The 12,585-nt window shown below is 37.9% G+C and overlaps 1 protein-coding gene across 8 annotated transcripts in view; it reads right to left on the reverse strand.

Annotated features, from left to right (window-relative positions):
- The window catches only part of NFIA (nuclear factor I A), a 282,624-nt gene that overhangs the window by 112,429 nt on the left and 157,610 nt on the right, over positions 1-12,585 (reverse strand). For 7 of the 8 annotated variants that reach the window (XM_035123739.2, XM_035123744.2, XM_035123741.2 and 4 more), the window contains exon 3: positions 9,134-9,199. The exons of the other annotated variant lie outside the window; for it this stretch is intronic. In XM_035123739.2, the coding sequence (XP_034979630.1) occupies positions 9,134-9,199 (66 nt within the window). The remainder of the gene's footprint in view (positions 1-9,133; positions 9,200-12,585) is intronic. 8 annotated transcript variants of the gene reach the window in all.

A 12,585-nucleotide genomic window follows, 5' to 3' on the forward strand; every position in this document is an offset into this window, starting at 1 on the left:
AGTCAACAGAAATAAACAAATGAGTACTTAAGTTCCAATTTCCAAAGTTAGATTCTGGCTGTTTCCTGGTAGAGATCATTGAGAAGCAGCCAATAAGGCCTCTTTGTGCATATTTGCAGTCCTTACATAATATTTGTAAGAGGGCATTTTCACTTGATGTGTTTTTTATGGATCGTGATGGAACATAAAATTGGAAATACTGGTTCACTTTCATATGCGACTTCATATGCCATAAACAGCACCCTGAAATACGTTGGAAGGTGGACCCGCATTGATTTTGCAGCAGTGGCCTATAAGTATTTTCTGAAATTCCTCTGCTGCTGCTTTCAGATTTTTGAGGAAAATCCACGATCTTTTGAATTTTGCTGTCTGCTGAGATCTGAAGAGGAAACTGGCTGTACCAGTATTCAGGAGCCCTATGGGGGGTGCCTTCTCTGCCAACTTTTAAACAACTGCGGAAAACTTTTCTGTTCTGCCAGCCCTACACAGGCAGTTAAGACTACATCCTCCACAATGGTCTATTGATGTTTATTTTATTTTAACTTTATAATTTTTTTAAATGATTTTATTGTTTGATATTATGTTTTATATTGTTATAAACCACTGTGATATATCTTTATGATGCAGTGGTATACAAATAAATACTAAACTATATTGTGATAATTTCTAGATGGCTTGATTCATCAGTTTGCCCAGTAAGTTTTCCAGATAATAATAATAATATATTATTTATACCCCGCCCATCTGGCCGGGTTCCCCCAGCCACTCTGGGCGGCTTCCAACAAAACATTAAAATACAGAAATCAAACATTAAAAGCTTCCCTAAACAGGGCTGCCTTGAGATGCCTTCTAAAGGTCTGGTAATTGTTGTTTTCTTTGACCTCTGGTGGGAGGGCATTCCACAGGGTGGGTGCCACTACCGAGAAGGCCCTCTGCCTGGTTCCCTGTAACTTGGCTTCTCGTAGTGAGGGAACCGCCAGAAGGCCCTCGGCGCTGGACCTCAGATCACAAATGAGAAACCTGGGTACTGTCAGAAACTTATTTCATAGTTTTCTACAACGTCCTCCTGCCTTCAACCACATATTTAAAGTAAGTGACAACTGCTAAGCTTGATATAGGGGTGGGATGGAGTGAATAAAACCAATGTTCCATTATAAAATGGGCTAGTTGCAATAATGACCTGCTGACTATAAGAATTAAACTTTGAGAGTATAATAAATGCATTTGTTTTGCTACTAAGATAAACAGGACACTGGACTAGATGAATCTTTCCCCTGATTCATATTGGGTGAATTGTGTTTTTATATTTTGACTTTACTTGGTGTTTTTTACTATTTCTGCTTCATTAAGCACTATTGGTATATTTTGCATTTTTTACTTTTGCATTGTTGTTGTAGTTTTGAAATTTTATCATGTAAGCTGTCTTAAGAGAGACTTTTATTGAGAATGGCAGAGTATAATAGTTTTAAATGAATAAACCAATAACGCAGGACTCTTTTTTATAGCTGTGCATTACAATGTTCTATTTTCTCTACCAGTACTTACTACTTCCCACAGTGCAAAACATACACAAATGAAACAAATCAGGAGCAGGAAGGATTTCCTGTGCACAACTGCCAGGATTAAGTAGCAGAGAAACAATTCATTGGTGCAACAGTAAGACCAACAACTGAAAATGAAGTTAGTTACAGAATAAACGGTGTTAAAAGCATTAAAAAGAAAAGAAAAGGGAGATCTGTAGCTAGAATCACTACCTCTTTATTATAAGTGACACCAAGGTTTATTCTAATAAGTCACAGGAGAAACCTTCCTTTGTGAATTTAATCTCCCAATCTTGCTTTGTTGGTACTTTCCGAAAAACACACACAGTACGTTAGAGTTGTGCTTCCCATCTACTTCTAAGACTCCTGAGTAAACTGTCTGGAGATGGTTGTAAGAACTTACTCAAGAATCATTTGATAAATCACTTGGCATCATGCAGATGAGACAGAGGAGGAGAAAGAGGTGGCATATTTCATTGCATGCATTCAGCAAAATTGCTCAGTTGTCAAACACCCGCATATTCTAGGAATACTATAGTATGTAACACATGCAAACAAACGCAGTAAATGTGATGGACGTGATTACCAGTACATGCAGCTAAACACTATGATGCTGCTTTGGCTGCTGCAACACAAGGAGACACTTCTGCCACTGCAGCTGAAGTGATAAATTATGCTACGCAATTTGTCCTACGTTACATTTGAATACTTGAAAACTTTACACTCTCCCTTATTACAATGGCATGCCACAACTGGGGAACCAAGTGACCCTGACCCTATTCTATTTTATCTGTTTCCTTTTGTTGTCTTTGCACTCAATTTTTCTGCCAGTATAAGTGACCATACTCTGTTATATCATGCTTCTGTTGATAGATCTTTCAAATTCTTCCAGCATTTCACAACTAATAAGTGTGCTGCTATAAACAAAATGATAAGCATTTCCTTATATGGAATTCTGACATTTTGGCCATTAAAGATTGATAACAACATTAATTTTGGATCCATCTGTATTTCCTTCTTTTCTATATGACTTATTCCAGTTTGGGGCTTTCCAGGAAAGTGCAAGAAAGCATTTGATGTGGCATAATGTTGTCTTTACATTGTACAGGGCTGCTGCACATGCCTTGCTAAGTTTAGCTACCATCCTGGGCTCTGTTTTGAAGCCTGCAATGGACCAGAATCCATACAGGGTGGAGGAATTTGATTTTTTAATTTATTTTTGAAAAAATGGCTCAACAAGACGTTTGAGCAAAACAATACCATTTATTGCTATCCTCACTATATCCCCAAATTGCGCTCTCATTCACTAAAACCAGATTTCAGTTCCCTTTTAGGGTGTTTTTTTTAGTATCCAGTTTGCAGACATTTAACATGAAGAAGTCCAGGGAGTGCCCCAGTATACAGTACACTCTTACATAGCCTGGCCCTGCTTTTGGCATGCCACGTCACTATCTCACATTTTTAGGTGACTTGTCGAAGTGTCGAAGCCCTAACACAGCCACTTGACACAGGATGAAGTGGCATCCGTTAGGCTTTCCCTGTGACTGCTAAAGGTGAATGTGAGCAAACTTTAAATCCTCTCTAAGTCAAAACAGAAATTCCCTTCCTTCTTCCTCTTTCCCCTCATTTTGGCTCTTCATGTGCAGAGGTATAAGAAGAAGGGTTTATAACTGCTAATGTAAAATTCCTCACAAGATGACAGGCCTGCTCAAGAGACAATAACCTCTCAGCCCTTCTAAAGTCAATGGATAAGCTTTTTATAGGAGGAAGTATAAAAATGGATGAGGAAGGAAGAAACCTATAAAACTTTTACACATACCTCTGTCTCAGAACTCTTCCTTAATTACGACCAAGTAATGAATACTTCTATTAACTGACTGATTTTTAGAGTGCACTTTTATCTACAGGTTCTATATTTACAGTGCAAGCCCTTTCAATTAATACACGAAACAGGAAATAAGTGGCTAATTATTGTATTTCACTGCAAGTAACATCTCTTTCATTGGACCTGTTAAACAAGGGAGTTACAAAAGAAGCTATGGTATGCAAATTAAGGACAAGGGTTACTGGGTTGACAGCAAAAGATACACTAATTTGTAGCACAGCTTGAGACATTTTTAAGGAACAAACTTTTGGGGCTAACTGTTTTACTGTAGAATCATATTATAGATGATGAAAGATTTAGAACTCAGTTTCATATTTGCACAACCATTTTGAACTACAGCCACAGTTAAAAAAACAAAACAAAAAAACCCCAATAACTTATGTTTCTCTATATTATCCTCCTTGGAATTCTTGCTAAACAAGTACAATTTTTCTGATTAAACCTTCTTTATTACCTGCCTACAACCTTTTCCCTTGCAGGTCCCCACTTCTGGAATGGCCCTAACACCCAGCTATCTTCCTGTGTGGGTACAGGATTGTTCTCAAACTCTCCTTCCTTCCATCATTTATTCACTTACGAAGATTTATACCTTGTCTTTTGATAAGTGCCTGCAAACCAAATCCATATCAGAAACATAATAAATAATAAATTGGATTAAAACACCAATAAAGCCTACAACAGATAAACACAATAAACATCCAGCAAGATAAAAATAGAAACTAAACCAATTAAAAGGTCATCTCTAAAAGAACATGAAAACTGAGCACAAGTCTCTCAGTGCAATGAAGCAACCATCAGCCATGCCTAGGAGGAAAATTCCAGAGTTTGTTTGGCACATGAGAAAAAGCATGTTCTCTGGTAGTCACCCACCTAATTTCCAAGGAGGAGCCATACTTAGAGAAGATTATCTTAACTGATCGACAGGTTATAAGGAATAAATATGTGTTCTAAATACCTTGACCCCAGTCGGTTTTGAACAAAACCTACTGTACTCTTTGAATAAGTTCAGAAGCAAACTGAATGTGGAACAGCATGGAGGTGTCCCACTGGACATGTAATAAGTGATTCTTGGATTGTGACTACATATATATTGGTGTGTGGGTGTGGGTGTCCTCTCCAGTCTTGAGAAACCAGATACTTATTTTTGCTACATTGCCTATTCCTTCACAGAGACTGCTAACTTCAAAGTGCAATGAGTATGCCATGTCCTTCAGGCACCATGTGGTCAGGCAACAAACATTTGCTACATGCTATCAGTACCGTACTTTGTGTCAGTATTTGCTTGGATGATTTCTTTTTTATCAAAATGTGTTTCTTGCAGAGGTTAATGGTTAACAGCTGTGACATCCAAAGTGCTCTGTCAATTTGCAGCTCTTGCAACCTGTAGGTCACTGGTGAGGCAGCCTTCAAGTTTGGCCTGAACATTGTCTTGAGAACTGACCTTGAGTGACTCCCCCATATGAAGTTGGATTGACAGCCAACTTCCACAGGAGCTCTACAGTGATGCCAACAGCCAGACTATGGTTGGAATCCTGTGCATACTTATGTCGGGGAAAGTCTTGCTGAAGTCAATGTGAGTTATGTTACCAGTAAACCTGCATAAGAATTATGATCAGGGAAAGTAACCGTATAAGACTGACTTTAACCTAAAAGACCTTGGCAAATGATTGCACACTTCTGACTTTCATATGAAAACACACTAAATATGCAATAGCATATCCAAGCTATATGCATTCCAAATATATATATATATACAGTACTGTGGTACCTCGGTTTAAGAACAGTCCTGTTTACAAACAATTCGGTTAAGAACTCCGCAAAATCGGAAGTAGTGCCCCGGTTTGAGAACTTTACCTTGGTCCAAGAACAGAATTAAAATGGTGGAAGGCCACCGGCAACGGGAGGCCTCATTAGGGAGAGCTTGCCTCGGTTTAAGAACGGTCTTCCAGAACGGATTAGGTTCATAAACCAAGGTAGCACTGTATGGTAATTTTCACAAATAGCCAATATACAAAAGTACTTCTAGAGCAGGGGGGGAAAGGTTGCTTAGTAGTTTTTCCAACAGTTTTCTATGTAATCATCTCCCCTGTCCCTCAAAGTTCAAGAAATAGGATTAACAACTTCAGAATTTGGGATTAAAAGCAATAAAGGAAGGAAAACACTTTATTATGGCTGGGTAATGCATGCAGTAAAGAGTGTTTGCTGTTCTTGTGCACAGAGCTGCCATGGGTAAGCAGACTGTGCATTGGTGAGCGCCAATGACCTCTGTACTAGACATGACTCAGTAAGGGTACAAATCTATGGGGAACATACTCTTTGCACAGAGATGGTTTTATGGTTCATGTTGGAACTGATCTTCACCTAGCACATTTATGTTATTCAGTTTTGGTGCTTAATCAGTGAGAAGCCACTTGAAATCACAAGAAAGGTGAACAGATATCCAACTACAGGTACTGGTTATGTTAGAGATGAATCATATGAGCAGAAAACTTATTTATTGCATGAAGGACAAGAGGAAAGGAACGAACAGCCACAAGGCTTATAGTGGAAGTCTTACAATGGGAAACCCGGTTTCCTGTTACATTTGTAATGAATAAATCTCTATATCCATAATTCAGCTCTATTTCTGAGTCATGTGACTGGGCACCCTTTCTACATACTTTACTTGTTATTAACTCTTTCCTCCTATGAATTTATCTCAAAGGAATAGCTTCTCCAGAACTTTTAGTCCTCGAATTGCAATTTAAATGATATTATAAGCCAAACTGTTTGCTTCCATATTGTGATAAATATGGCACCTTCAAGCAAAACCTTCTCCTGAACAATATTCAGAAGCATGGGTATAAAGATGAGGTTCTGTAAAGAATGTTAGGAAGATGACACAAACCACTTTTAACTGCATTACTTATCATTTCAACATGCATTCAATTGAATTATGGCAATGCAGTATGAGACTGGGTTCAACATGCAAATGCCAAGAGAGTCATTCTCTGATTTCATCAAAGTCTCTTTGAGATATTGATCTATCTTCTACAATGAAGGGGCAGCCTTAGGAAAGACAGTCATGCATAGCAATGACATTATTGTAAGGTTAGGGCCAATTTATACATGATACAGAACTGCATGTAAAACTCTCTCTCTCTCTCTCTCTCTCTCTCTCTCTCTCCCCAGCCAGAATGCAAAGCAGGAATGGAAGTTGAGGGTGGGAAGGAGCTATTTAACACTTTCTGCTTGTGCTATTTTTCTGCTGCAAAGCCAGTCCCCCCAATGTATCTCTCAGTGAAGAGCAGCTTCAGAGTGGTTTTTAGAGGGGTAATACCAGTGGAATGAGGGGAAAGGATTAAGCTCTCTGTTTCAGCACACCTTTCTCAGGCATAAAATTGGGACATTACCTTGAAAAGTATTTGCATATCCTGCTGGGTACCATCAATCATATGGTCTGCATCCTGACTTTCTTAGGAAAGGCAGGGTGGTCTTCTAGTATCTTTGTTTGCCATGATCACATAAGTATCTCCAGCCATAATGTCTTTGATGTCCAATAGCTTTTCAGCCAAAGTTTAACAAGTCCCATTGCTTTTAAAGTGAACGTTTGAAGTACCCTCTTACTGATTCAAACCTGCTTAAATCTAATGCATGCACATCCCTATCTAAATAAATAAATAAGTGGATGGATGAATTCTTAGGCCACCTTTATAAATTCAATACTATTATGACAAGGGATGACAAACTAGTTCCATGAGTAGCTGCATGCCATTATTTAGCACTTTTTACTGTTAGGAAGAACAAGGTGCTTTTCCTTTACTGAGGTACAATTAAGGAATTGCAACTCAAAGCACAAATAAAGCACTGGAATTACAATCAGTATCAATTTAGATGCTAAATAACTTTTTTTTGGGGGGGGGGAATCTAAAATCTCTACATTTATTTAATGAGCAATTAATTCAGTAAACATTGGAGCACAGCTGCACTAATGTATACTGTCCTGTTTGCATTTACTGTACATATAAAAGCAGCCAATTCCTTGAAAAAACCCCAACTTTTAAATTTACGATTAAAACTTGTACTATCAATTTCTGTCTGTCAAATGACAGTTACGCATGATGATTAAGAGCTTTGCTGGACTTGAACTCCTGTCATGTTCTATTTCACTATCCCAGCACTAATCTTTGCACAGTTCTATAAATACCATCACCCTTCTTCAAGAGGGCTTGACTTCTTTTCAAAATGCTGAATTTTGAAAGGCATACCATGTCCCCATGCACATTCTAATAAATTTGATGTCGTTTGATGGGGGGAAATTATGAATCATCAAGTTTATCTTCTTTTTTTTAAAAAAATAGACAATGTTAACAAAATGTTTAGACAAAAGCATGCAATGACATGAATTCACCATGGAGTTCTGATAAGAGAGGGGCCCAGGAAGCAGGACACAAATCTATCAAGGCTGAACACAGGTTAAAGAATGTCTCCTGATACATTTTCATTGCTGTCTTCTACTTTTGTTTGTTTATGCTTTTTAATCTAAAAGAAATAATAGGAAATCAGGATTCCAAACAACTTCTTTTTGCTTTTTTTTAAAGGACTTGAGCTCCTGCGTTCTGTCTGACTCCTTGCATGAGAAAAACAATTTCCACTTGTGCAATGGAACAGTCTTTTCCTCTCTTCCCTGCTTCCCAATCTGTTCTTCAGAACAGATTTAGGAGGGGTTTGGGGGGAAGGGACACATTCTGGGAGAAGAGGGAGGGGGGTTCCAATGCACTAGTGGAATTCATTCTGCTTGCACAAGGACTTCCTGGGATTCAATCCTCTTCAACTTGAAATGGCGCCCGACTCTTCAAATATGACGTGTGTTTTGCTGCTGCTCTTACTCTTCTGTGGCACATTCAAGGAATAGCTGGTGCAGTTTGCATCTTACTGATTTGTGTTGCAAAAGTTACTCACCCACAATATTCCATGCATTACGAGGAATGCTGAACCTGTTCTTAATGAAGATCTAAAGCAAATCTGCTGACTGGGAAAGGCTATGTTCAAAATGGCAGCCTAGACTATTGTTCCTTCAACTGACAGCCAGCAGATTTACCCATGAACAGGTCCAGGCTGACCATGTGGAGCACATGATAAAGTCTCAGTGAGGAAAGTAACAAAGTGTTATCACCCACCTGACTCCCCCCTCCAAATCAATTGAGCTGCTCAAGTGCTTAAAGGTAAAGGTACCCCTGACCATTAGGTCCAGTCGTGACCGACTCTGGAGTTGCGGCGCTCATCTCGTGTTATTGGCCGAGGGAGCCAGCATACAGCTTCCGGGTCATGTGGCCAGCATGACAAAGCTGCTTCTGGCAAACCAGAGCAGCACACGGAAACGCCGTCAGTGGGTTTTGTGTGTGTTCATCTTCAACACTCAAACAGTACAGTTCTTGCATGTCCCATTCAGTTATTGCATGTCCCAGCCAGCTGATCCCCTTCCACAAGAAAAAACAACACTCTTATTTTGGAGAAGAGGGGGAGGGGTAACTAGCAGTGAAGGGTGGGTGTGTCATCAGTAGGTGGGGATTGTTGGGCTCTGCCGACCCTGCTAATGACGACCATCTCCACACAGCTCAGGTGAGGCACTTGCTGCTAAGAGACAGTACAAGTCTAATTTTGCCTGGGGAAAACCCAAACAGATATGGACTCAAAGAATCTAAGGCAGCAACAGGTACATACTTACCATTTTCTGGCTGGTCCTTGATATCAGCTTCATTTGGCTGGCTTGGACTTTCAGACTGACTTGAATCTAAAAAACATAAAAATGGCCCAAAATTATAGGAATCGATTGTGGAAATAAGATTTCCAAGTTCCTGATTTTAGATGCTATATATATTGCAATCTCTCTATATTTCCATCCAATAGAATATACAGTATTATATTTTTACTGAACTTTAATGGAGTAATCAGATTACATTACACAGTTTTTCATTAGCCTAATCAAACTTAGTTGTAGAATAAATTCTACAAAATCTGAAACCAAAATTCTTAATTATACAAAACTTTGAAAAACCATGCCGCCAGGCAAAGAATTAGGCTTTGTAATCCAGTGTGGGCTTGGGGCATGTGAGATTCCCTAATGCTGCAATGTCATTATTTTTCAATAGCCTAACAACTTGCTGTTGAGACATTAACCTTTTCATGTTTGTATTATTAACTACCTTTGTATGAAAGTGCAGACTTAATCAGCTGCTTTAATTCACAGAAGCTTCTGAATGAATTTCAGCCTGAAAAAAGAGCTATGGGGATTGTACGTTATCATTCTTTTCCAGCCTGAGAAGCCTGTTCCTAAACCCTAGAAACCTCTCTGGTTATTGATGCCAATGCCTCAGGTTCCCAGAGCTGCAATTCCCAGGGTTGGCAGACCTGGAAACTTCGGAAGAGCTAGGGATCACACCTGCTATTTTCCTTTCTTCTCTTAACCTAGATAGTGTGTGAAGCTGGGGAGGATGAAAACTGGGGTAAAAGAAGCTGGTGGAAGAGCTTTCCCATACCTGTGCCTTTCTGAGAGTTAGCCAAAAATGCCCAGAAAAGCCATCTATTACTCTCTTTAAGTGGTGAACTCAAGTGGTGAATGGTGACAGATCTGGTGCCAAAACAGGATCTTGGTGCCAAAGAAAAGCCAATGAGAAACAAGGAGGAATTATCAGCAATGCTCTGGGAAACCTTGAGGTTTCCAGAACTACAAGGAACATTTAAAATATCTGAAGTAGGCAATCCCACGAAAAAGAAATGGACCAGTGTCATCTGAGCATGCTCAGTAATTATGGACTGCTGAGTGTCAGTTAGAAGAGAAAACCAGGAAATTGTACCATATGTGTGAGCATGCAGAAGGAATGAAATGCTCTTCTTCAGCCCCCTGCAACTTATAATATGGAAGAAAGCATGGCTGGCTGAAACCAGCATTTTGTTACAGTTCCCCCTTCTGTCTAATTGGCATTGATAGAGAGAAGCTTATGCTTGTGGCAACCCTAGAGTTGACTTCACCTTGAATATTCAAGGTGCAGTGAAAAAGTCTGAAATTTGACCACATTTTAGAGAGAACACACAAGATCAAAAGGTCATAACACCGTACTGTGATTAAATTGAAAATCTTACTTCTATTGCTATGAAGTGATAACACCACCCTTGAGGTATTAACAGCTTGGGAAGAAGAAGTACCGCTGATGACTTTGGGTCAAACTATGATAACGTATTACTTTTTGAAAAGCATGCTAGCTTTTAAGCTAATGAATATTTTAATTATCAGACTACCATAAAGAAACTTTTGATACTCCATATGGATTTTTTCCACCTCCTGTCAATATGCATTTGTTAAGGGGTAAAACAGACAAGCCCGTATCAACTAAGAAACTATAGCTAATGAAAATACATCAAACAATTTGTATATTTACAATTATACATCTAAACATCTAAAAGAAGTTTCATTCAAATGCATTTTTTCAATGTGTGTTCAGTTCAACCAAACTGTTAGTGACATAGTGGATTTCAGAATTAGTGTCTTTATTGCCAAACATTAACAAAAAATTTTTTTCTTGATTTTTCTAAAGAAAATGAAAATGATTTAAAAAATAAACAACTCATCTAGCACTGTGCCAAATTTCAGTGTTGTAAGATAGCATTATTATACTGTCATTTACAGGGTGGATAAAAATCAATGATTTTTTTTTAAAAAATCAAAAAAATCGGATTTTTTTGATTTAAATCAATTTTTTTGATTTAAATTGGATTTTTTTAAATAAAATGCTTTTTGAGGAAAATATATTACCACCCAAAGGTTATTCCATCATGAAATAAAGATTAGTTTTTTAATTATGTAGAATAAGGTTGTATATGTTTAATTTTGGGGGTAAATAAATTCCATTAATCCATTCACAATGTCATGCTCTTCCAGAGGTTTTTGTAAGATTATTGGGCAGTTTCTCTGCCTACAAGATATTATCACAGGTGCTTGGTTTACTTTTGCAGTTCTCAAAACTGAATTTGACTCAACAGAGATCACATGCCTCTTCTTCCCAGCAAAAATGTTATAACATGAACAGAGTTGAGAAAAAGACCTTAATCCTATTGTTCTACAAACCTATGAATACAGAAACTACCCCTTCAGTGCTAAGTTTCAAGAAGTTCAGTGAATAGAATAGAAACAATATTTTTCTGATTGTTTGGAGTGGACAGTATTTAAGCTTTTCATGTGTAGGCTGGGCTGACAGCCTAAGTTTCTTAAAATATATATATATTGTTTTTGTTTAGCCAAATTAGTTAACAAACATGGATGTTTGTTGAAGCAAATAACATATGCTGTAATGTTATTGTTTCAGTTGAATAAATCTATTTAAATTGTTATTATTAAGGTAATGATTATTTTTCTCCTTCCTAAATACAACAGTAAAGTTGTCCAAATATGAATGATTAACCTATTAAACTGGGGATAAAAAACTAATATGAAAAGTTGTTATTCTAAAAATCTTCATCTACTTGCATATTAAAGTTATACTACATAAAGAATTAGTCTTTATGTAGAAAACTATGATTTAAATCAAGCCTTACTGACTAGTGATTTAAATCGTGATTTAAATCGTGATTTAAATCAGTTTGATTTAAATCAAATCCACCCTGGTTAAGATGAAATGGCTTGCACGTTAAAATTCTAATTCTGTAATCCTATGCACCCCTACTTAGGAATAACCCACATGCGACCTACATCTGAGTAAATATGTTTATGACTGGGCTGCAGGAGTTGCTAACTATTTGTATGCTATTCTTTTAAAGGATATTCCTGCTATTGGGTCACACTGTTTTGTTTTGTTTTTAATTTCAGTATATATAATTGTATACCACTTTTGCCATGGAAGGCTTAGAGAACACACTGGTCAGGAAACAAGACAAGAACCTTATCATTTTTCTTAAACAAGAACAGAACAGCAACAGAATACTCCTTACATTACTAAAATTAAATCTAGTGCCATTTAGTGATTAAACCACAGATGACACTGTCTACATGTCACCAAATTTCTGTTGCAGGAAACATTTGATAGTTCAGGTAATCAGCCACTCAGCTGTGAATTTTGAAGGTTTCTAGACCAAACCAGAATCAAGATCTGAATAGCTACATGCTGACTGAGATGACTCAGTCAG

Source organism: Zootoca vivipara, chromosome 7, assembly GCF_963506605.1.
Source record: "Zootoca vivipara chromosome 7, rZooViv1.1, whole genome shotgun sequence".
Classification (NCBI taxonomy): Eukaryota; Metazoa; Chordata; class Lepidosauria; order Squamata; family Lacertidae; genus Zootoca; species Zootoca vivipara.